Source organism: Rana temporaria, chromosome 11 (assembly GCF_905171775.1).
Source record: "Rana temporaria chromosome 11, aRanTem1.1, whole genome shotgun sequence".
Lineage (NCBI taxonomy): Eukaryota > Metazoa > Chordata > Amphibia > Anura > Ranidae > Rana > Rana temporaria.
In genome coordinates, this window is record NC_053499.1 from 20,821,811 (window position 1) to 20,846,848 (window position 25,038).

A 25,038-nucleotide genomic window follows, 5' to 3' on the forward strand; every position below is an offset into this window, starting at 1 on the left:
CTCTCCAGATTTGGAGTGAGATTCGGTAATCTCACTACTGGCTACTCACTCCTTGGTAGAGTCTGACATGAGACAGCAAGATCCTACCTCTTCCATGATGGTCACCTCATCTCAGGGACACGGTGCAGAACATGGCATTGCAAGTTAGTTTTAGGGAAGCTGCTGGCACTTTGACTAGTCCTTTGACTGTTTGTTTAGTACAGTTTCAAGGGTTTAGTTGCTCTTTCGTTAGGACAAAAAAAAAAAAAAAAATCAGACAGGAAAGGACATCATTAGTCATAACACAGGGTACACCCACCTTCCACGAAATACTTCATTTTGCCAACTATTTTTATGTGAAACCATGCTGTTAGCCAACACCCCATTAGAGGAAAAAATATGGCAGGGACGGAACCTTTCATGGTTTGCCAGAATCCTATTTAACAAAAACTAAACACGTTCCTTCATACATTGTATAAGGTTTAAATAGAGTTTATTGTAACTTGTCACTTCCTTATACTTTAGTTGTTCTTAGTTTACACTTTACATTTTAGCCATAAATGTAATAAAACCTACCGTATTTATCGGCGTATACCGCACACTTTTTTCCCCTTAAAATAAGGGGAAAATTGTGGGTGCGCGATATACGCCTATACCCGCTTCCCGTGCTGAGTTTGAACTGCGCCGCCGACATATACCGAGCGCAGTACACTCAGGTACATTCGGCCAGGCTCGGCTTCGCTCGCGGTCACGCTCTGTGACGCCTCCTAGCCTTTATGCGTGAGAAGCCGAGCGTGCCCGAGTGTACTGCGCTCGGTATATGGCGGCGGCGGCGTTCAAACACAGAACAGGAATTTGACTCAGAGACAGCGCCGGGAGGACACCACCGAGGCCGCAGACGGACGCCGGACCGGACAAGGCCGCCGATGGACGCCGGGCAAGACACCGACGAGGGGCATTCAAACTAAGTATTTTCTTTTTCTGAAATTTCCCTTCCAGGTTGGGAGTGCGCGCTATACGCGGGTGCGCGCAATACCCCGATAAATACGGTATTTTGCAATATGTAGTAGTAAGTTCAGGAATTTAGTAAACCATTTTGGATTCCTGAAAAGTTGACTTCCAGGCTCAACTTTAATTTTTAAAAGTGCTCTCTCCCCTCTCCTAACACCTATGACCACTAACCTGTGTAAGAAAGATAAAATATATATTTTATACATACATACATACATACATACATACACTTGAGAAAAGTATTCATATCTCTTCACATTTTATATGTTACAACCAAAAATGTAAATGTATTAAATTTGGATAGACCAACACAAAAAGAGGCACATAATTGTGAAGTGGAAAGTTTAATTTTTTTTTTACATATAAATACAGTATGAAAAGTGTGGCATGCATTTGTATTCAGCCCCCTTTACTTTGATACCTTTAACTAAAATCTAGTGGAATCAATTGCCTTCAGAAGTCACCTAATTAGAAAATAGAGTCTACCTGTGTAATTTAATCTCAGTATAAATACAGCTGTTCTGTGAAACCCTCAGAGGTTTGTTAGAGGACCTTAGTGAACAAACAGGATCATGAAGGCCAAGGAACACACTAGACAAAGTTGTAGAGAAACAGGGTTAGGTTATAAAAAAAAAAAAAATCCCAAGCTTTGAACATCTCACGGAGTACTGTTTAATTCATAGTACGAAAATGGAGTATGGCACGACTGCAAACCTACCAAGACATATGGCCGTCCACCTAAACTGACAGGCTGGGCATGGAGAGCTTTAATCAGAGAAGCAACCAAGGGGCCCATGGTAACTCTGGAGGAGCTGCCGAGATCCACAGCTCAGGTGGGAGAATCTGTCCACAGGACAACGATTAGTCGTGCTCTCCACAAATCTGACCTTTATGTTAGAGTGGCAAGAAGAAAGTCATTGATGAAAGAAAGCCATAAGAAGTTCCATTTACATTTTGTAAGAAGCCACAGCAAACATGAGGATAAAGAAGGTGTTCTGATCAGATGAGACCAAAATTTAACTTTTTGCCATTAAAGCACAGCGCTATGTGTGGCGGAAAGCTAACACTGCACATCACCCTGAACACACCATCCCCACCGTGAAACATGATGGTGGCAACATCATGTTGTGGGGATGCTCTTTTTTGACAGGGACAGGGAGCCAAATACAGGGAAATCTAAGAAGAAAACCTGTAAAGAGTCTGCAAAGGACTTGACTGGGGCGGAGGTTCACCTTCCAGCAGGACATTGACACAAAACATACAGCCAGAGCTACAATGGAATGGTTTAGATCAAAGCATATTGAGGTGTTAGAATGGCCCAGTTAAAGTCCAGACCTAAATCCAATTATGAATTGAAACTCCAAACAGTTTTCTGAAGACAGATAGACTAAGGACATGGATTACTGAAACCATGTCCTGTGGTCTGAAGAGACCAAGATAAACTTATTTGGTTCAGATGGTGTCAGGCGTGTGTGGCGGCAACCAGGTGAGGAGTACAGAGACAAGTGTGTCTTGCCTACAGTCAAGCATGGTGGTGGGAGTGTCTGGGGCTGAATGAGTGCTGTCGGCACTGGGGAGCTACAGTTCATTGAGGGAACCATGAATGCCAACATGTACTGTGACCTACTGAAGCAGAGCACGATCTCCTCCCTGGAGACTTGGGTTAGTGATTTAGCAGGGCAGTATTCCAACATGATAACGACCCCAAACACACCTCCAAGATGACCACTGCCTTGCTAAAGAAGCTGAGGATAAAAGGTGATGGACTGGCCAAGCATGTCTCCAGACCCAAACCCTAGTGAGCATAGGGCATCTGCAAATGGAAGGTGGGGAAGCTCAAGGTCTCTATCATCAACCAGCTCTGTGATGTCGTCATGGAGGAGTGGAAGAGGACTCCAGTGGCAACCTGTGAAGCTCTGGTGAACTCCATGCCCAAGAGGGTTAAGGCAGTGCTGGAAAATAATGGTGGCCACACAAAATATTGACACTTTGGGGCCCAATTTGGACATTTTCACTTAGGGGTGTACTCACTTTTATTGCCGGCAGTTTAGACATTAATGGCTGTGTGTTAAGTTATTTTGAGGGGACAGCACAATAACATTTTAAGCACATTCTAGCTAGACGCATTGTGGCTACGAAACATATGTAGCTCACATACAGTACATATAGCTATAAAGAGCTTGGCCTACCCGTTGTTGGTAGGCTTTATTTTAATTCAGCTAAATGATGTTTGACAGCCCATGCCTTTCATTGAGCAGCAATATCTACATACAGCGATCACTATATATAAATGTGTCGAGGGTTATTTATGATTAACAGGGAGAGTTGTGAGCACATACCTTCTTGGTAGGCATCTTAAGTTTCATAAACTCAGCTTCTCTGCACAGAACATTCCAGGGAGCGTGGATTTTCACAAATCCCACACCATGCATCTTCGTCTATACCAAGAAAGAAGAAGAAAAAAAAAAAAGTTCACTTAGAATACCATATTAACTACACTCAAGGATCTAATGGCTTATCATAATTCATTTTATATCCATAAGCATGTTTTTATGGTTACACGATATCCTGAGAAAATCTGAGCAGCAACGTCAGAGTACAGTAGTGTGCCGAAGCTAGAACAGAACATTTCCCAGCAAATATATATATATATATATATATATATATATATATATATATATATATATATATATATATACATATATACACACACACACACACACACATATACATATATACATACACACACACACACACACACACACACACACACACACACCCCCAAATATAGTAGAAGACTACATCACAACACACATATAAATCGTTTTATGCATTACATGCAGTTTTATACGCACCTGCTCCCTCATAGGTGTAACTATTTGAAAATTACACTAAGGCTACCACTTCCACATACAAGTTACAGATTTTCGGAAGAGCATCCAGATGGTGTCAGTAGGAGATGTCATCACTTTAGAAAGCTTAGAGATAAATGAGCATACGTGTGATGATAAATATCATTAAAATTATGCTTAACCGCTTCAGGGCTAGCAGTTGCTTACCCTGTACGGACCACACTTGTCTCTACATTATAGGCCTCTGGCATTATTCGGCTTTTTGATTTTAATTTTACTTACATATATATTTAACCACTTGCTGTCCAGAGCAAATTTTTGGGCAAACATACATGTTCTGAAAGCAGAGGCCTTGGAGAATACAATGGTGCCGGTTTTGGATTGTTTGTCAGTGCAGGTATTTATGAAATGCAAATTTCAGGTAAAAATACACTAAAATGTATTTTAAATGAAGAGAAACACAAATGTTCTACCCAATTTTTGGTAAAATATAAGATATTGTTGCATCTAGTAAATTACTAAAACATGTGAAGACTCCACATTGCTTGCACCCATGAAAGGGTGCATACGTTGCCATGTAACATTTTTTATAGGGGGATATTTTACAAGCCTATAGACTGCAAATTGCTCCCACTCTGGGATACTTCACACGTGTGGTGCAATCACTGTTTACACCTGTAGGGCCCATTTTCATGGGTGCGCTTTCACACATTTCTTTATTTAAAAAGGGTTGTAAACCCTCATGTTTTTTCACCTTAATGCATCCAATGACGCGGCCGCTGGGGGGCGGGACTGAGTCAGAAACTTGGCCTTTATGGACGCAGAGTGTATGACACAATAGCGCACCCGCAAGGCAACCCCCTTAGGAGAGAGCTTCCCAGAGGGGGTTATCTAATGCAGGGAGGAGCTGTGAGAGCCACCGTGGGACCCCAGAAGAGGATGATCTGGGCCACTCTGTGCAAAACAAACTGCACACTGGAGGTATGTATGACAGGTTTGTTATAAGAAAGGAAAGAAAAGGAAAGAAAAAGAAAAGGAAAAAGGAAAAGGAAAAAAGAAAAGGAAAAGGAAAAGGAAAAGGGAAAGAAAGAAAGAAAAATCGAAGATTAAATATCACTTTATTGCTTTCACAAGGGGGCCGGCACTTCTTACTTCAGTAACAGTGATCTGGGTGGCTTTAGAGCCCCGCAGATCACTTTTAATAAATAGCCAATCACCGGCTGGAAAAAACACAACAAGCTCATGGCTATAGCTATAAGCTTATTATAACCACATTCTGACAGGATGTGTGAATAATTATGTGCACATTGTGAAGAAAAGAAATGAAGCATTGATTTTTTTCCAGAATTTGCATATGTTTTTTAAAACTACATAACATACGTGCACATAAACAAAAGCTATGTATAATAAAAAACGAATAAGTAGCTGAGCTTAAAAGGTAAAGCCACTTTCTGAGTAGGTGAGCCACATGGCCAATATTTTTGTGGACATCTGAACTGCACATCTAAATTAAAGTTGTTGAACATCCTATTCCAAAAACTATGGCCATTAAAGACTTAAGCCCTGTACACACGATCGGTTTGTCTGATGAAAACAGACCGATGGACTGTTTTCATCAGACAAACCGATCGTGTGTGGGCCCCATTGGTTTGTTTTCCAATCGATGGAAAAAAAAAATGGTTAAAATTTTTCCTATGAATAAAAAAACGATCGTCTGTGTGGAAGTCTATCGGTCAAAAATTCACGCATGCTCAGAATCAAGTCGACGCATGCTCAGAAGCATTGAACTTCATTTTTCTCAGCACATCGTAGTGTTTTACGTCACCGCGTTTTGGCACGATCGGATTTTTGACTGATGGTGTGTAGGCAAGACTGATGAAAGTCAGCTTCATCGGATATCGGACAAAAAATCCATTGCATTCGATTCCATCAGATATCCAATCGTGTGTACGAGGCTTTAGTCCACCTTTTGAACCATGGTACATGGGACATTCAAGTTTGGTTTGTAACATGAAACATAGTCACATTTCCCAACTTCCCATCCTTAAAACGACCCCCCCTTCCCTACACGTACCAGAAATCGCAAGGCAGACATCTTATTTTTTCAATTGACCACTGCTGTGTGGGCAGAGACTAGGTATCTGTAAATGGACATACTACAAGTCTCATCTGCCACCACAGCAGCAGGGTGGTGAACTTGCTGCACTAGAAATTTGTTTATTTATTAAATATATGGACTTCTATCTTTTTCCAACCCGACTAACTATGCAACTATGTAATCAATTCCCCCAGCACCATAACAGAAGGTGCATAGCTCTGTGCGGACCTGGGGGGGTGAACAATGCAGGAATCTGTGAAACACACACACACACACACACACACACACACACTGATCTTGGATGCATTTTGCTGCAACTGTCTCCAGGTCACAGCCCCCAGGGTCTCCCAGCTCACACCCACAGTAGGCTACTTGGGAATAGTGATGAAGCAGCAGACCGGGACAACAAGGGATGGTCAGGAGATGAAGCCAAATGGTCAGAGCAACGAGCAGACAGGGATAGTCAAAGAACATACCAAAGGTCAGGGTATGAAGCAGACACGGATAGTCAAGAACAAGCCAAGGACGGTAAACAGAATCAGACGTGGTGCACACGGCAAGAAGCACATAGGAAGCCAAAACACAATATTGCTTGGAAAGCACGGTGTTAAATAGTGTATCCTGTAGAGGCTAGGGTGGAGCCACACTGAGGGCAGATTACATGCAGGTGTGAGTGCAGGCCCTAAGGCAGATTCACTACACATTTACTGTGACATGCTGAAGCAGAGCATTATTCCCTCCCTTCGGGGACTGGGCTACAGGGCAGTATTCCAACATGATAACCACCCCAAACACACCTCCAAGATGACCACTGCCTTGCTAAAGAAGCTGAGGGTAAAGGTGATGGACTGGCCAGGCATGTCTCCACTTCTATATCCTTTTGAGCATCTGTGGGGCATCCTCAAATGGAAGGTGGAGGAGCGCAAGGTCTCCAGCATCCATCAGCGCCGTGATGTCGTCATGGAGGAGTGGAAGAGGACTACATGAGCAACCTGTGAAGCTCTGGTGAACTCCATGCCCAAAAGGGTTAAGGCAGTGCTGGAAAATCATGGTGGCCACACAAAATATTGACACTTTGGGCCCAATTTGGAAATGTTTTCACTTAGGGGTGTACTCACTTTCGTTGCCAGCGGTTTAGACATTAATGTCTGTGTCGAGTTATTTTGAGGGGACTGCAAATTTACAATGTTATACAAGCTGTACACTCACTACAAGTAGTGAGTGTACAGCTTGTATAACAGTGTAAATTTGCAGTATCCGCTGTCGTTCGCCAACTATTACCCTTACAAACCGTGCATTAGCCTGAAGTTTTCTACCTCCATATACTATGGTGTTTTAAATAGCCTTTCACATGCCTACTGGGCTGGTCAGGTAACAGCATTGTATATGCCACATATTGATTTCCAACAGTCTGTTCCACACATTGCTGCGGAGACCTATCTTGCCTACCGTTATGCTCCTGATGAAGCGTCCCGAACGCGAAACATGTTGAGTAAAAGCAACATCCATCACTTTGCATATCCAATCCAGTCCTAAGGATCTAAACGTTTTTATATACTCCCTGGTGCTGTATGGTCTTGTCTATATAAGCATATGTGCATTAGTATAAGCTTTTATGTAATATTTCCTAAAATGTGTACTGTGATAATATGCTGATATTGTACTATTTTGTTCACGAAGTTCTGTATATATATATATATATATATATATATATATATATATATATATATATATATATATATATATATAATCATTTTTTCTTCGTATACCCCTTTTTTATGAATAAATATATTTATAGATTTTCTAAAATATTTACTTGTACCGTCTAAAGTCCAATCCATTAGCCCAGATTAATCTCCAGTTACATATTATCGGGACGTTGGTACACTTTAACATTGGCATTCACAGCGTTTAGTCGTCCTGTGGTTTATGCACTTTCTTTAGCAAGACCAATTTAAATTTCTTCAGTAATGTTACATTAAAATAGATAATAAAATATGAGGTGTACACAATTTTGTGAGATACGGTGTATATAGACATGGAAAGACACCTTTGTTGTACATGTGATGTCTTAAGCTTGTCATAGATGGTTTATTTTTCCCTGTTGAGCCAATGGGCTAAACAAAAAAGAAAAAAAAAAAAAAAAATACACAAGTGAGGTGGATGGAGGAATCCCCTTCACCAGGACATTGTCAGAATACACTGATCAGCTGCTGAACCATAAAACTTTTCCAGCTTGTTCATTCGACAGAAGTCGATTTGGCAGTCGACTTACGTCGAACTAAGGAGGGCCACATAAGTTTGAAATTTGATCTGTCCCTGCAGAACCAGGCAAACTGATCAGTCTATGGCCAGCTTTAGTAATCAGAAAAAGAGTGGTAAAAATAATTTTTTTTTTTTTTTTTTTTGCACACTCATACGCCGAGTCACCAATGGACTGTAGGGAAAGCTTGACAAGATCTACATAACTTTGCTATACACAAACTCAGTGACTGATTTGTGTATATGGATTAGTTTCAAGTCACACAAACTGGTTGACAGCAGTAATTTTGTAATAGGAATTTAAGAACCGCCCAAATGTTTTAGATATTACCAAAATAAAATCAGAGGTTAATGTGGGAGTAGCATTGTTTTCTCATACCTGTGCTAATGATTCTGTACAATTGAATTATCGCTTACATAAGTACACAATGTGATCAACACATTGAGATTAAAACACCAACCAATTACACAAACGATGAGCCTCTCCCCATCACATACCATTATATTGATGAAGCTGGAATCCTAGAATATAGCACAGTATTCATGCTATGTACAATGTCTCAGAATAGATGTAGAACAAAGGAAATAAATAAGGATTTATAAGGCTCCATTTACACTTGTGAGACTTGTCATGCAACTCTGGACAAAGTTACAGGTCGTCCCCCATGTTTTCCAATAATAACCATTCATACACAGTACAGACCAAAAGTTTGGACACACCTTCTCATTCAAAGAGTTTTCTTTATTTTCATGACTATGAAAATTGTAGAGTCACACTAAAGGCATCAAAACTATGAATTAACACATGTGGAATTATACATAACAAAAAAGTGTGAAACAACTGAAAATATATTTCATATTCTAGGTTCTTCGAAGTAGCCACCTTTTGCCTTGATTACTGCTTGGCACACTCTTGGCATTCTCAAGAGGTAGTCACCTGGCGCAGCACCCCATCACTTTCCTTCTTGGTCAAATAGCCCTTACACAGCCTGGAGGTGTGTTTGGGGTCATTGTCCTGTTGAAAAATAAATGATGGTCCAACTAAACGCAAACCGGATGGAATAGCATGCCGCTGCAAGATGCTGTGGTAGCCATGCTGGTTCAGTATGCCTTCAATTTTGATAAATCCCCAACAGTGTCACCAGCAAAGCACCCCCACACCATCACACCTCCTCCTCCATGCTTCACGGTGAGAACCAGGCATGTAGAGTCCATCCGTTCACCTTTTCTGCATCGCACAAAGACACGGGGGTTGGAACCAAAGATCTCAAGTTTGGACTCATCAGACCAAAGCACAGATTTCCACTGGTCTAATGTCCATTCCTTGTGTTCTTCAGCCCAAACAAGTCTCTTCTGCTTGTTGCCTTTTTTTTAGCAGTGGTTTCCTAGCAGATATTCTACCATGAAGGCCTGATTCACACAGTCTCCTCTTAACAGTTCTAGAGATGTGTCTGCTGCAAAAGGTGGCTACTTTGAAGAACCTAGAATATGAAATATATTTTCAGTTGTTTCACACTTTTTTGTTATGTATAATTCCACATGTGTTAATTCATAGTTTTGATGCCTTCAGTGTGAATCTACAATTTTCATAGTCATGAAAATAAAGAAAACTCTTTGAATGAGAAGGTGTGTCCAAACTTTTGGTCTGTACTGTATATGTGATTTAAAGTTGCAGCGACTTCAAAGTAGTTTGCGCACTATTTTGGTCCGACTTTCATGCAACTTGAGGGCCAAAGACTTACATTTTAACCATCAGACGTTGCATGAAAGTCTTACCTGAATGTTATACAATGCATTAGCTGTACATCGTCACTGGACAAAGCCAAAGTCATATACAAGTTTCACTCCAAAGTTGAATGGAGCCCAACTGTAATTCTTAAACCATTTCAATAAATTGGCAATTTAATAAATGGTCTATATGCACCAAATGTAAGCTAGCACTTGAGCTAAACATAAGAAAACTGTTGAAGTCTAGGCACGTATAAAACACACAAATTAACACAGCCCTGCATAATTCAGGAACATACATTTGACCAGGTATCAGTTTCCTGCAGCCCCAGGTACAAATATAACTAAAACAAAGAAACAGCACAAGGAGCCAACCAGTTCTTGTGCTTACAAGAAGCATGCCAATAGGAAGAGAAAGCAGAGTCAGAGAGAGATGGTTTCATCACTTTTTCCTTCACAGTTCAGTCACAGGTTGGAGCAGGTCCAGGATGTATAAAATACAATGCAGCGCTTCCTATATAACTCATTTACTCATCCATAAAGAAATATACAATACATAGAAATAAAATAATTTTTTTGGCTCCACACCTTGCTTTATTCAAATCTCATGTCTGAGGTTTACAACCACTTTAAAGCAGAGTTCCACCCAACCTTACTACTTGGTCCTAAACTAAAGACCACCCCTCACTTTTGGATATACTTTTTTTTTTTACTTACCTTTTATGAAGTACCATGGAGTACTTCCGTCCCAGCCTTGTGTAGTGAAGTAATATAGTGGTTACATAATTGATTAATTATAATGATGATATAAGTTATGTTCCAGCAGCAACCCGATTCTTCCAGAGAGAGATTTAATTGACTTCCAACACCGAACAAAGTCCAATACTTGCAAAAATCCAATAGAGTATATATAATTAAGAATAGTAGCTTTACAGTCCCATCTTTTCCTAGACCTGTGCCTTCATATCCATGGGACATGACAAGACTGAGCTCCAGATTATATTGACTATCCACTGAATGGCTGAGCAATTTTATTGGCCGTCTTTGATCTACACTCTGTCTTTCAGAGTGACATAATGACCCCCAGCCGGAAACAGCTGCAGTCATCAACTGCCCTAATATGCATTCTTGCATAATAGCATCAACAAGTCCCCTGATATGTGCAGTTATATTAACAGGTACCAATGTAACCTGTACAACCTTTAACACCCTTTTTATGTGTAAAATGGACTTGTTCTGGATTCTTGCATATTAACATCAACAAGTCCCCTTTGATATATGTAATTATATTAACAGGTACCAAAGTGGCCTGCACAGTGGACTTGTCCCAGAATGCCTACATATAACATCACATATATAAAATACATACACATACATATTAATATATGTATGGGTCATGTGTGTCTCCCAGAAGATGAGGGGGCCATTCAGAAGGCACCACGTGACTCGCTCATGTGCAGTAGTGAAACTGGCTGTGAAGCCTGAAGGCTCCACTGCCGGTTTCACTTACTTGCAATGGCGGCGACTGTACCCAAGCCAATAAGGGTGGAACTCTGCTTTAAGTGTTAGTAAGCTACCATTCAATAATAATACACAGAAATTAGGCCACAAGTAACTTGTTAGTAGATTAGATATATTATGGCAAATACAGTTAAAACACACATAAATCAATGAAGAGGCAATCAGACTTAAAATATAGCATACTAGATAAATGATCACTGACTCAAACTGGCAATCATCAGAACTGAAGCAATGTTCAATTAGACTAAACTGGTGCAACACAGGATTAAAAGAATCGTCATGAACTGACCCAGGAAATAAAGGTCCTTGCGTGCACACTACACATACAGCCCCAAATGGTGGGTGGGCATATGCGTTCCTGAGGTAAGTGTACCCCTGAATATGGCTGCAAAGTAACTGGTGCCTAAGGGTCAGTATTGGTCAGCTTACATTGGAGCCCTTCTGTAGGTGGTGCACGTTTAACGATCTCTTTAAGAGTGTGCAGCAGATGGCTAGTGGGCTGGAAAACCAGGAACATGCTCTATTGCCTTAACTGTATCAGTGTTTATACAAGCGCACAGATGGTGAGCTAACCCATCCTGGTACACAGGAATTAATTTCAGATCACTTGGTTGTCTGCAATCTTCTGGCGTCAGGTCCCAGCGGCTCAGTCTCTCGGCTTGGACCCCCACAGGGCTCAATATCTCAGTTTTGGTGTAGGCACTCTTATGCCAGATCTCAAGACACCATGACTCTCTGTGGCTCAGTCCTCAGGCTCTATGGGAGCTCACAAAGGCTCAATCTCTTGCAGGCTCAGGCAGCAGGTCTGATAACTCCCCTGATCTCTCTCAGAATGCCTGCAAAAACTCTTTAGCTTTCCTCCTCTGTATGCAGGGACTCTTGGCCCTTATAGATTATGGCACCATTAGCCTCTATTATACAGTGCCCCTTTAAGACTACATATCCCATGATCCTCAGTGTCTGCATAGCAAGTCTACCCACCTCCAATTGGTTCAGGTCCACTGCAGCCAGGAGGGAGGGGGTATCACACAGAACCACTCCAATGCTCACACAGAAGGGAAGAACAGGGTGAGAGGCAGCTGCTGCAGCACAGTGATGATGGGGAGAGGGAAGTCAAGGGAGAGGGGCACATATAGTTGGTAACACACCTGGCTACAAGCATATGAATGCAAAGCGTTCTCTGATTGGACGGGGCAGAGAGATGGGGATTGGTAGCACGTGATCTCCACCACGTCCAACACTTTGCATTCATTGAATGGCGCCCATGGCTGAGTGGGGGCAACCCCTTGTGTTCGGTAAGCAACAGGGTAGCTGCTCAGCATGGGATCCAGAATCCAGCAGCAATCACTGTAGTAGCGTAGCATACTACAGTGAGATTTCCATCTTCCATGGGGATTCCACAGGTATGGCACATGCATATTGTATTGGTCCAAGCTATGTAAAATGTGCCTAGAGTTAAATGTATACCTCAACTGTACCAAAAAACTCCAATTATTTTTTTTTTAAAAACAGAATACTTTTTATTTTTTTACCTTTGTTGTCCCAATTTATCCTAGCAGCTACTTCTGACTGCAGCTCTCAAAGCTTATATTAAAGTTCAGTGACTGGGTTTTAACTACTTAGACTCCTAGAAAGGAACATGAATCTGCGTAGAACGTTAGAATTTGTGCAGAAATATGTCTGTACGTTACACATACAGAACTGTCCCAGCCTCCCGCCCGTCAGGTCTGACAAGGCCTGTATATTACTTCTAAAGTTAGCAAGCTGTAAAAACTCCACATGACCTGGAAAAGCACAGGCATCTGTGAGCGTGCCTGGAGTCTGCCTACTTGCCAAAAAGTAAAAGAGAAACTCACAATGACTACATGTCTGCCATGCTACCGAAGCCTAAAAAAATGTAATAAAAAGTTTACGTTGGGGATGGAGGAAAACTGAAAATGAAGTAACAATGTTTTTTATTTCCTAATCTGCACCTGGTAAATAGAATGATTTATAGCAACATTGCATTAATACTGGTTGGATCTGTCCTGGGGCAATGAGCTGCAGTGCGTTTCAACATATGTGAACGTGCTGCAAAAATTTTTTTTTTTAGTGCACACCAACACAGCAAATGATGTCAACTGTAGCCTTAGGACAGACGTCTAATTGCATTGGGCAACACAACGTTGCTGGTGTGAACAAGTCCTAAAACCTGTGGAACAGGGGAGCGATTCCTATTCCGTCCATTCTGAGAGCAGATGTGACACCAATAAAAAAAATAATAATTATTGTCAAAAACTACCATTACAACATCACACATACAATTCATTCAAAACCAAGAACAGTACGTTTTTTCAGTTTACCTGGCTTCTGGTACTAAAGGCTGCATCCAATTTCCTTTAATTTCACTAACGCTTCCAATCCTTGGTTGACAAAGCTTACTCATACTCCCTCTATGGGGGAGCAGTGTAATCATCCCAGGCAGCTGGCTTTGCCCCCCCCCCCCTCCCATTTAATCCCCTTATCATGGGAAGTTGTTCAGTAGTTTGCAGGTAAGCTAGGGCTGATAAAAACTTGAGATTTATGGCCAGGTTCACACTGGGTACGATTTGGTACGATTTGAGATGCGATTTCACATGTCAAATCGCATCTCAAATCGGCGGCAATTGTCGGCAATGGCACCGTCCTAATCGGTGCGACGCCGCATCTGCGGCGCTGCACCGATTTCAAAAAGTAGTTCCTGTACTACTTTTTGCGATTTTGGGCCGAGATTTACATTGAACCCTGCACAGATGTCTCTTAAATCGCGGCCGAAATCGCGGCAAAACCGCAGCCGCGAAATGGCGGTAAAATCGACATTGTACCGCGATTTTGAATTCGCAGCAGTGTGAACCTAGCCTTAATGCAGCAGAGGCACTGTGTTGTCATCTACAGAAGGGGCGAGGTGAATTTTTGGCACCTTCATTTTTTTTTTAAAACCTTTTTTTAATTAACTGTATTGTTAACACATATGGGGATCAATAGCCCCCCCTATGTGATATCATGTATATATGTGCATGATGAAAAAAAAAAAGTGTTTAGTTTTGTTTAGATTCTTTAATCTAGTTTAATTAAATTTGGTTGATTCGTATTCAGGATTCAGAATTAGTATTATGTTTTTTTCAAATTTTCCACTTTTTTTTTATTTTTTTATTCGAAATGTTCAAATTGATAAAATTGAATATATGTTTGAGCTCAGAAAAAAAAAAAAAGAAGCTGTACTAAGCTTTTTCAAGCAAGAGGCCTGCTACCGATGTTCCAAGTGTCCATATGATCTTTGTGAATAAAATGCTCCATCCTCAGTTTCCCTGTTTATCAAAGCTGCTCACATTTAAGTGCACACTTCTTTTTTGGAAGATGTCAAGACTTGCAAGTCCCATTTAGCTTACATTCCTAAAGATGTTCTAAAGGCAGAACATTTATTACCTGAATGCATTCCATGCATTAAAGTGGTTCTAAAGGCTCAAGTTTTTTTACCTTAAAGTAGAAGTTCAGCCTAAAGCCAACACTACATCTACTCTCTGCCACATTCTAAAGCTAATCTAACCCTGTGAAGAAAAAAAAAAAAAAAAAAGAGAAAGAAAATTTGGTATAAATACTTTTTCTGCAGCGGCACATGTTGTGTGGAAGAGACAGCCGACAACTAGGGATGAGCTTCCTATTCGAGTCGAACTCATGTTCGACTCGAACATCGCATGTTCGATCGTTCGTCGAAATACGAACAAAACGGGTCGTTCGCTCCAAATTCGAGTTACGTTTCACAGACCATAATTCACTGTGGCATCGCTAGCTGATGATTGGCCAAGCATGCACTATGACCCGCATGCTTGGCCAATCACAGCTTGCAAAAAACGGAGAGCCATAATTGGCCAATTATGGCCCAAGGGGTTTAGTACATGCCCCACACTATAAAAGGCAGCCTGCAGGTCGGCCTTGTATAGTGTGTTGCGGTGGTTAGGAGAGGACAGAGAGAGTGTCATTTTTTGCAGGTAGATAGAGCAGGCAGGCTAGTCAGTTAATGTTACAGTGTGTACATATATTTATACACTGTATAGTTTAGCTAGATCAGTTCTTCCTAATTTACTGGCAGGCAGGTGATTGTGCTAGCAGCAGTATTCTTACGTGGTTTATTGCCTGTGTCCTCTGTAGTTTGCACCTAAAGCTACTTGGTGTGTACTGCCCATGTCCTCTGTAGTTTGCACTGAAAGATTCAGGAGCAGTGATTTTAATGATGCTTAAATAAAAAAAAAAAAAATATGAAAATTATTTTAAATATTGTACCTGCTGGGTGTCTATAGTATGCCTGTGAAAACGTCATTGAGAACCCCTGGTCTTGCCCGAGGGAACATGTATCAATGGAATTTTTTTTTTTTTTTAAAACTGTCGTTTTTTCAGGACCTGGGTTCTCAAAGACTTTTTCACAGGCATACTATAGACACCCAGCAGGTACAATATTTAAAAGAATTTTACATTTTTTTTTTTAATTTAAGCATCATTAAAAAATCACTGCTCCTGAAAAAAAAAAAAAACGTTTTTAAAACTTTTTTTCCATTGATACATGTTCCCTGGGGCAAGACCCAGGTTTTCAAAGACATTTTACGACAATAATTTGCATATTAGCCTTTAAAATTAGCACTTTTGAATTTGAACGTTCGAGTTCTATAGACGTCAATGGGGTTCTAAATGTTCGCGCGAAGGTTCTGGTGCGAACCGAACGGGGGGGGGGGGGTGTTTGGCTCATCCCTACTGACAACGGCTGGGAAATGCCAGGGAAGTGATGTCACCCAAGCGGATTTTATTTTCCTTATAATTTCGCACTATTAGTAAACTGCAGCAACAGCAGATTTTCGTGTGGCCATTGAATTTGAGTAAATCGGGCATGTTGGAAATTTTTTGAAAAACAAAACGATTTTCTAATCAATGATGGTGCGAGAAATGTAATTAAAAAAAAAATAAAAAAAAAAAAAAAAAAAAGGGGAAAAAAATGCACATGAGTGCAAGAAAAGAAAAATTCCGGGAAAGAAAGGAAGATTCCCAGCCACAAAAATAATTTTCTGTAGCAACATAAGGTGAAATTGAAGGCTTGGTCGATTGAATTTCAAAATCAATGGTGGCACCATCGGATCACAAAATGCACATAATCTCTGATTTTCAAAAGAAACGGGAACAACTAAACATGAATCCAAATTCATCTGGTCCCTGCTGAACAGGCTGAATTTTGTTCCATCTATAGCCACATATATTTATGGAACTAGAACTTTAAAGCTAGAAGCTAGCTAGAAAGGTCCACTTTGCTTAAAGCAGTTTCAAAAAACAGTTTCATTATTGGCACGTGTCAAGAATGCAACTGTCACATTGGTTGTGCTCTCAACCAAACTGTCAAACCATCCAATGTTTGGAGTCATAACTGATCACATGTACAAAACCATGGCAGTTGAAGAACAGAGGCCAAGATGGCAGATTCTTTGACTGAAAATTATAGAAGGGTTTACTTCCACTTTAATTGAAGGGCCGAGAGAACTTTGTGTGGTGCAGGTTTTTAATTGGCTGCTGTTAGAAGCCTTCCTTAATCTAATATTTACCAATTAACATTACTAACATATGTATGAATGGGTTGGGTCTTTATAGTATGATTGAGTTGTATATATGTGTTTCTTCTAGAAAATTTAAATATACCGACTTTTATACTTATGTGAAAATATAAATTTTATTATAGATTTCTAAGCTTTTCTGGGGAGAGTTTACACATATTACCAATTGGGAGGCTTGTACTTGTTATATTGCCTATCCCCCAGGAGTGCCAAAGCATAGAGACTGCGGTCCGGATTCAGAAAGGAAAGGACTTACGACGGTGTATCTCCAGATACACCGTCGTAAGTCCAAATGAGCGCCGTCGTATCTATGCGCTCATTCATATAGGCAGTTTCGCCTGAATTTGGCCAAGATACAACCGACGCAAGTCTCTTACGCCGTCGTATCTTGGGTGCATATTTATGCTGGCCGCTAGGGGCGCTTCCGTTGATTTACACGTTGAATATGCAAATGACCTAGATACGCCGATTCAGAAACGTACTTGCGCCCGGATTTAGCTACGCCGTTTACGTAAGGCGTCGGTCCGGCGTAACTTTACCCCTCATAAAGCAGGGGTAAGTCATGTTAAGGTATGGACGTCGGAACAGTGTCGCATTTTACGTTGTTTGCGTAAGTAGTACGTGAATGGGGCTGGGCGTATGTTACGTTCACGTCGATAAAGCATTGAGCCGACGTATCTTAGGGAGTATTTGCGACGTGACTCTGAGCATGCGCGCGCATGCACAGTTCGATCTGCCATGCATTTACATGGGGTCACGCTTCATTACAATACAACACGCCCACTGCCTTGCTATTGCGGGCTTACGCCGGCCCATTTACGATACGCCAACGTAACTTTGGGAGCAAGTGCTTTCTGAATACAGTACTTGCCTCTCAATGTTACGGCGGCGTAGCGCTTAGGAGATGCCTTACGCCCGCTCAAAGATACGAAAATGTATCTGAATCGCGGCCTGAGAGTTTAGTTTTCTAGTCAACCCCCACCATTATGTGAAAGGAAGAGGATTGAAAGTTTGCTCAAAACATTTGTCACTAGAGTTTTGTGGAACTACAAGAACTTTAAACCAGTCCATTTTAGGAGAAAGTGGGGGGTCTGAATTTTAGAGTATACAGGAGATGAATAAAGATTTTTAGAAGCAGACTGCTAAACTCACGAGGGAAGCCATCTTTTAGCTTCTTACAAAGACACCTGATTGTATACACATTCACAATCTTCATCTAACTACATTATTGATATTTTTACATTTTATATTTTAATATCGTTCTTGTAACCTTATGCCATTAAAAACATTTTTGATTTTTTAAACAAGAACTGAACTCTATTTTGGAACTTTTCTCATCAATATAAGTTTACAGAATATCAAGAGAATATTCTTATATTTAACAGTTGCCCACCCTCATAGGTTTTAATCAATTGAGTGGCTGCCATTTTTCTTTTCGCACACACTGAACATTAACGTGGCCATTAGGGGCATCTGCAATTTTTTTTCTGCCTCTAAAACACCCCTGCATGATAGCCTATGACTCCACTGCAGGTGGCGCTTTACTGCAGCAGCAGGGCAAAGGGAGAGAAAATCAAGAGGAACATGGTTCTTCTATGGTTTCCTGGGTCACGATGGCCCATGTAACTAGTGGCCATCTTGAGTCAAGAAGAGCCCATTTAAGACCCTTGCTCCTGAGTTTGGCACACATTTAAGCATGTAGGTAGTGTGGGGACAGGTCACCCAGAGACAGCAATGGTGGCAGGGAAAGTCAAGGGATCTGCCACTTCTTCTTGAAACCTCCCGCTTGGGCAAAGACTGGCCAGGCTGCATTCAGCCCCCTAAGGCAGATGCTGTCAGTTTGTCTGAGATCTGCTTTGCTATCATCTGCCGTGCATCTGAGTGTTACTGGTTGGGCTGCCTTTCACCAGGCTTGTTGTAAACAGTTATATTTTGACTACAATACAAGTTCTTTCTATTGGATTGGGACTGTGTGCGCGAGTTACTGCCGCCACGCTACAGTGCACACTCCCACACACTAGTTTGTTGATTTGCAAATGTACAACATATTTGTAAAGCACTGTGTAAATTGACGGCGCTATAAAAGTACCTTAAATAATATTATTATTATTATTATTATTATTATTAATAATAATAATAAAAAAAAAAATCACCAATGGCAATCATATGCTCAACACCACACCAAGTGAATCACACAAATCTGCTGGTGTACATTTAAAGGAAATCTACCAGGAAAGACAGGTAACTACCAGTGCCAACTATTTGAAGTTGCATCCTAACATCCATGTTTCACGGATTACCAAGTTGCTAAACCAGAGCATGCATGTTTATGCAAGATATGCCAATATGAACATTCATATCCTACGTCCTATTGCATTTGCAATGAAGTACATTTTATATATTTTTCCCCCAAACACTGCAAAAAGGATAATGTCCCCAGCGCATGCATCTTCAAAAAGATTAAAGGGGTTGTAAAGGTTATTTTTTATTTTCTAAATAGGTTCCTTTAAGCTAGTGCATTGTTGGTTCACTTACCTTTTCCTTCGATTTCCCTTCTAAAAAATTTTTTTTCTGTGTCTGAATTTCTCACTTCCTGTTTCTCCTCAGTAAGCTTTTCCCCATAGGAAAAGGGAGTTACCGCTCCAGGTGGGTATGCTGGACAATCAATAGCTTCTCAGGAGTGCCGGGAATGCACAAGGCAAATAATAAAGGCTAGAGGAATGGACAGCCGCACTTCCAAAAAAACCCTTAGGTTGTCTTTATATTTAAAAAAAATGGCAAATGCACTACAAAGTACAGCAAAACAGTGGAGATAGCAGTCTATGCGTTTCACACTGTGGTCAGTGCTTAATCAGCCATGATTAAGCACTGACCGCAGTGTAAAACGCGTAGGCTTCTATCTCCACTGTTTTGCTGTACTTTGTAGTGCATTTGCCATTTTTTTCAAATAAAGACAACCTAAGGGTTTTTTGGAAGTGCGGCTGTCCATTCCTCTAGCCTTTATTATTAAGCTTGCCCCCATCATCCTAGCCATTCTGGCTGGGGGTTAGTCAGCCAGAACAGCTTACCGAGAAGGAATAGGAAGTGAGAAATTCAGACAAAGAAAACAAAAAGAAAGAAAACATTTAGAAGGGGAAGGGAAAGGTAAGTGAACCAACAATACACTAGCTTAAAGGAATCTATTTAGAAAATAAAAAAAACAAATCTTTACAACCCCTTTAAGTAATGGCAGCTCTGACATTTCAGTGTTGAAAGGTTCAGGAAAATGGGACATCATGACATGCCTGAAAATTCGTGAGCACAGACCATGGACATCACACAACATCCAAGCCAAGCTGCCTGCATTCAGCTCACTGAAGTGAAGGCATGCATCTGCTAACTCGAAGAAAGATAAAAAAAGGGGGGGGGGCTTCTTAAAAGGGGCAGGTTATAAATCAATGTACCTCTGAGAGAAACCCTGAACCTCTGAGAATGAGACTGCCTACTAGTTTTGTGACAAGGTCATCACTAGCAGTGAAGCTGAACAGGTTTCATCATTGCTTCCTCCAAGTCCTATCTGTGGTTTCTCACATAGTGCGAAGCACAGTCTGTATAAATGACAGGAAGTCCGTAGGAGTTTTTTTTTTTTCCATGGATATGTACAACATGGAGCATTACTGGCACCTAACAGAACGACCAATTTTTTTATCTTTTGCTTTCTTGATTTTGTGGTCATGGGAAACAAAAGATTTACCATCCAGAAACCTGGCACTGGACAGGGTGACACACCTGGGGAGTGCTGGCTTATCTGTGGTATACACACTTAACAGCATATTTAGGAAGCAGGGAGTGGAGAAAATCAAATGGGTGGAACATAACCTTTTCAAAGATCTTCCCGATATCTCATGATTAACAAAAGTTGCACAATACAGAAACAACAGACTTCATGGTAACCATAAAACAACAAAGCAGAACCCTCAAATTATTGTTCCACCAGTCGGCGCAACTGCCCATTCCAGCATGCTACTGCTAAACAATACTTCTAATTCAGCCTACACCCAGTGCCAGCTCAATTCTAAAATGGAAGATCTGAGGATATAGATAGCCAAGCTCACAAAAAGGAAGAGAAAACATTGATTTATAGCCATTAGCTCAATACAATTGCCCTAAATATATATATATAGGAGGGCGGTGGGACCTGCAGCCATTCAACCAGGCACCATAAACATCACCGTCTACCTGCCGGCACAAAAACATTTGCCCGGGCTTCCAAGGTTATGGCTACATAGGAGTGGCCATTGTCATTTTATTTTTAAAAACAGTGATTAAACAAGATTTTAAACCTCTTTTAAAAGTATTTTTCACAACTGTGGTCAACCAGTAGCTGTCTTCATTTGCCATATGCATGAAATCTGTTATTTAATATCCAAGCACTATATACAGCAAAAAGTAGTGTCTGAGAAAGACTGAATCGTGTCTGCATTGCCTTCATGTGGAGCCTTACCCCTTCATCTTTCTCTAGCTCCAGACCGGTCTCCATCAGGTTTCCTTCAAATTCCTCCCTGCGGAATCTCTTGTCATCTTCATGATAATCTATCCTGGGTTCCGATTCTGCAGTTTCTACGTCAGGACCTCCACCAGGAAGGTGGTGGCTATTTCTAGACCCCCGGGAAGAGTGCACAGAGTTGTTATGGTGGGACTTTTTACTTGGAGTTCGGTTACCGGAAGACTTCTTATAGGTGTATGCCAAAATATAATCCACTTTCCTCTGACCATCTCCGAAGCACAGCCCATGTTTACAGGCAGAGTCCTGATCCACTCCCAGAGAGTTCAGTAGCTGCAAAAGGAGGAAAAAAAATGTATGTCATTTTGCGTTATAACAAGTCAACTCAATTCTGTTCTTTCTATATTTAGCCAGGACTCTAGAGAAAGGCCTTTTTCTTATTTTAGGTATTTAAACAATAGTTAACTCTGCTGAGGTGTATCCAATAGCCAGATTGTTGACCTATCTTTATTTTTTCTTTATGCTGGATCTTACAGTTCCGACCATAGAGCTGCGGCTCTTCTACACCAATATGCTAGTGTCCTTTATTGCCCTCACTTGCTATTCACAGAATGGTGTGTATTCGGTGCATGGCATAGGAGTGAGGGGGGTTGTATAAATGACACCAGCGCTTCAATGTATCCAAGCTACATCTATAGTGTCCACAGTGGTCAGAAGTACAGGGAAAGCTGGATAGATAGGAAAGAAAAGAAAAAAAAGGAAAGGAAAGGAAAGAAAAAAAGGAAAGGAAAGAAAAAAAGGAAAGGAAAGAAAAAAAGGAAAGGAAAGGAAAAAGAAAAAAAAGGGAAGGAAAGGAAAAAGAAAAAAAAGGAAAGGAAAGGAAAGGAAAAAGAAAAAAAGGAAAGGAAAGGAAAAAGAAAAAGGAAAGGAAAGGAAAGAAAAAAAGGAAAGGAAAGGAAAGAAAAAAAGGAAAGGAAAGGAAAGAAAAAAAGGAAAGGAAAGGAAAGAAAAAAAGGAAAGGAAAAGGGAAAGGGAAAGGGAAAGGGAAAGGGAAAGGGAAAGGGAAAGGGAAAGATTAATTAGGAGCATTGCAGGGGTGTGCCCTTGGTTTCATTTTTGTGCTAAAGTGGTGACCATTTTTCCAATCTTAGAAAGTTGGAAGATGTGTTTAACATCTACAACAGGTTTATAAAAAGGTGTTAACTGGTTCTGGCTTCTAACATATGCTAGAGAAACAGCAGTGGATATAGACAGCTTGATAGAAATAAAGGCACATTGTACATTACATACAACATCTTAAAGCCCAACTCCATCCAAAGCAGGGAAGGGAAAAGTTCAAACCTCTGCAAGGTTTAAATGTGGTCTGTGTACCTATTGGAGCTTGGCTTTACTCTCTGTTGAATTCAGTTACCATGCTTCATCTACGTTCACCGGTAAAAAATATCAAATCAATTTAGCCTTGTTGACACAAACTGGGTACCTAGTCCACACCTTTATTATTAAATGCCATCATAATGAATTACGGTTTTATCAGTAGATTGTGCGGTAGGAAGCTTGTTGGAACATAGGCATTGATGGCATTGACTGATACAGTCCTTTATATTCTGTCAAATAACTTTTTATTGAAAAGAGGTAGGTTGCTTAAAACATACAGGTACTTGTAATACAGTACAACAGTATAAGGAGGGGCATAGAAAGAGAAGGCACTTAGTTGCCTGTGGTACAAGCAGTCAGGTATAAAACAGCATGGGCAGTCTACGTGCCCCTAGGCAACAAGAAGTGCAGAATTGAAGTCAAGATTGCCATATGATAACAGATCAGTACGTTAGTCCTTTATATTCTAATGATTAAAGTCATCACCTGGACACTGCTGCTGCAGGAGTAACCTCTAACTAATGACACATTGGGCCCAATTTATGAAAATGAGAAAAGTGATGTTATCTTACAGCAGTGGTTCTCAACCCTGTCCTCAAGTATCCCCAACAGGCCACGTTTGCAGGTTTTTCTTTATCTTGCACATGTGCTTTAAATCGGAGTCAATGTCTTGGTATTTTGGACAGCTATTTTATCCAAGAGAAATTCCCAAAACATGGCCTGTTGGGAGTACTTGAGGACAGGGTTGTGAACCACTGGTCTATGGCGCAGAGATTTAAAAAAAAAAAAACTCCTGTAATTAATACAGTGTATATATATATACACACACACACACACACACACACACACACACACACACACACACTAATCTACAGCTGTCCCAAACGCCTTTAGAAACCCAGAAATATACCATAATTGACACCAAATTATTTGGGCCTATTTACACCACTGCAATAACAAGTTAAGTCCATTTATTATAAATAGCACCCAATGCACTTTCACAACATACCCGCTTTACAGCACACTGAAATGCGTTGTAATGCCCCATTTTGCTCTGTGCTGGCAAAATTGCAGTAGGTCTTATTTTAGTCCACAATATTCAAACCGACTGTACTATTACCTTTAGATCTACCATCAATGTAGCAGAAGGGCCTGTGTGATTTGATACAAACTGAATGGATTTTTTATTTCTCCTCATATTACAAAGTTTTGCCCCTTTCCCATCAGCGGCCTGATCGATTCCGCTTGTCTGTTTTTCAGGCGGACCCAATCGGACCACCCATTGTTCTCTATGTCAGTGGACATGCGCCCGCTGACACCCGCCGGCATCCGATCCACTCCCCATACGTTTCGGAGGATTGGATGAAAACAGGTGGAAACAGACAGGCAGTCAATTTTCATAAGACTGCCCAATAGAGAACAGCAGGCTGTGTCCGTGTCAGCTCTGCATAGCGGAAGGGACACAGACCTGCCTGCTCAGCAGGGATCAACAACAAAAATTCCCCGCTGGACGAAGTTTGCCCCATCTGAAAAGGGCCTAAAAGGAGATTGTACAATGCATGACCAACTTTAGTTGCCTCCATACAAATATAAGCAATCCAGTTTTGACTCTGTATAAATAACAAGGAACTTGCAGCATGGATTACACTGGATAGAGTTTTTCTGATTAGATCAATAGAGCCTATTCCAATCCCAATTCTACCTAATTCCACTATACCCTTGGTTTCAAATTATACTGGGTGTTGTACAGACTTTGGACTGTTATTTTATAAAATTTAGCCACTTATATCAAAGTCTGGCTCTGAATTCCAGCCAACGGTGTTCAGAATGAATTACTATATGGCATTATGGTACTTACTACCCGATTCGGTCAGTAAATTATAGCAATTATAAATGATTTAAAATATTATAAGTGGTTTTATTGCTCTCCAAGAATGCCTGGGCTTCAGAGCGAAATAGGATCATTGGAAACTAATCCCTCCAGAGAGTGGTAAACAGCACTGATTCTCAAGTGGCCAGACACCCTAACCCTTGGCATGCAGGGATGAGGCGGGCATCCCAGCCAATCTGCAAACAGGCGATAGACAGAACTTGGGAAGAGGAATAAGTATGTACATGGGA

General features: G+C 40.8%; 1 protein-coding gene across 6 annotated transcripts in view; it reads right to left on the minus strand.

Moving 5' to 3' along the window:
• Window positions 1-25,038, minus strand: part of ANO1 (anoctamin 1) — a 231,002-nt gene that overhangs the window by 88,884 nt on the left and 117,080 nt on the right. For all 6 annotated transcript variants that reach the window (XM_040328142.1, XM_040328141.1, XM_040328144.1 and 3 more), the window contains 2 exons: window positions 21,544-21,876; window positions 3,330-3,428 (listed from right to left, as the gene is read on the minus strand). In XM_040328142.1, the coding sequence (XP_040184076.1) occupies window positions 3,330-3,428; window positions 21,544-21,876 (432 nt within the window). The remainder of the gene's footprint in view (window positions 1-3,329; window positions 3,429-21,543; window positions 21,877-25,038) is intronic.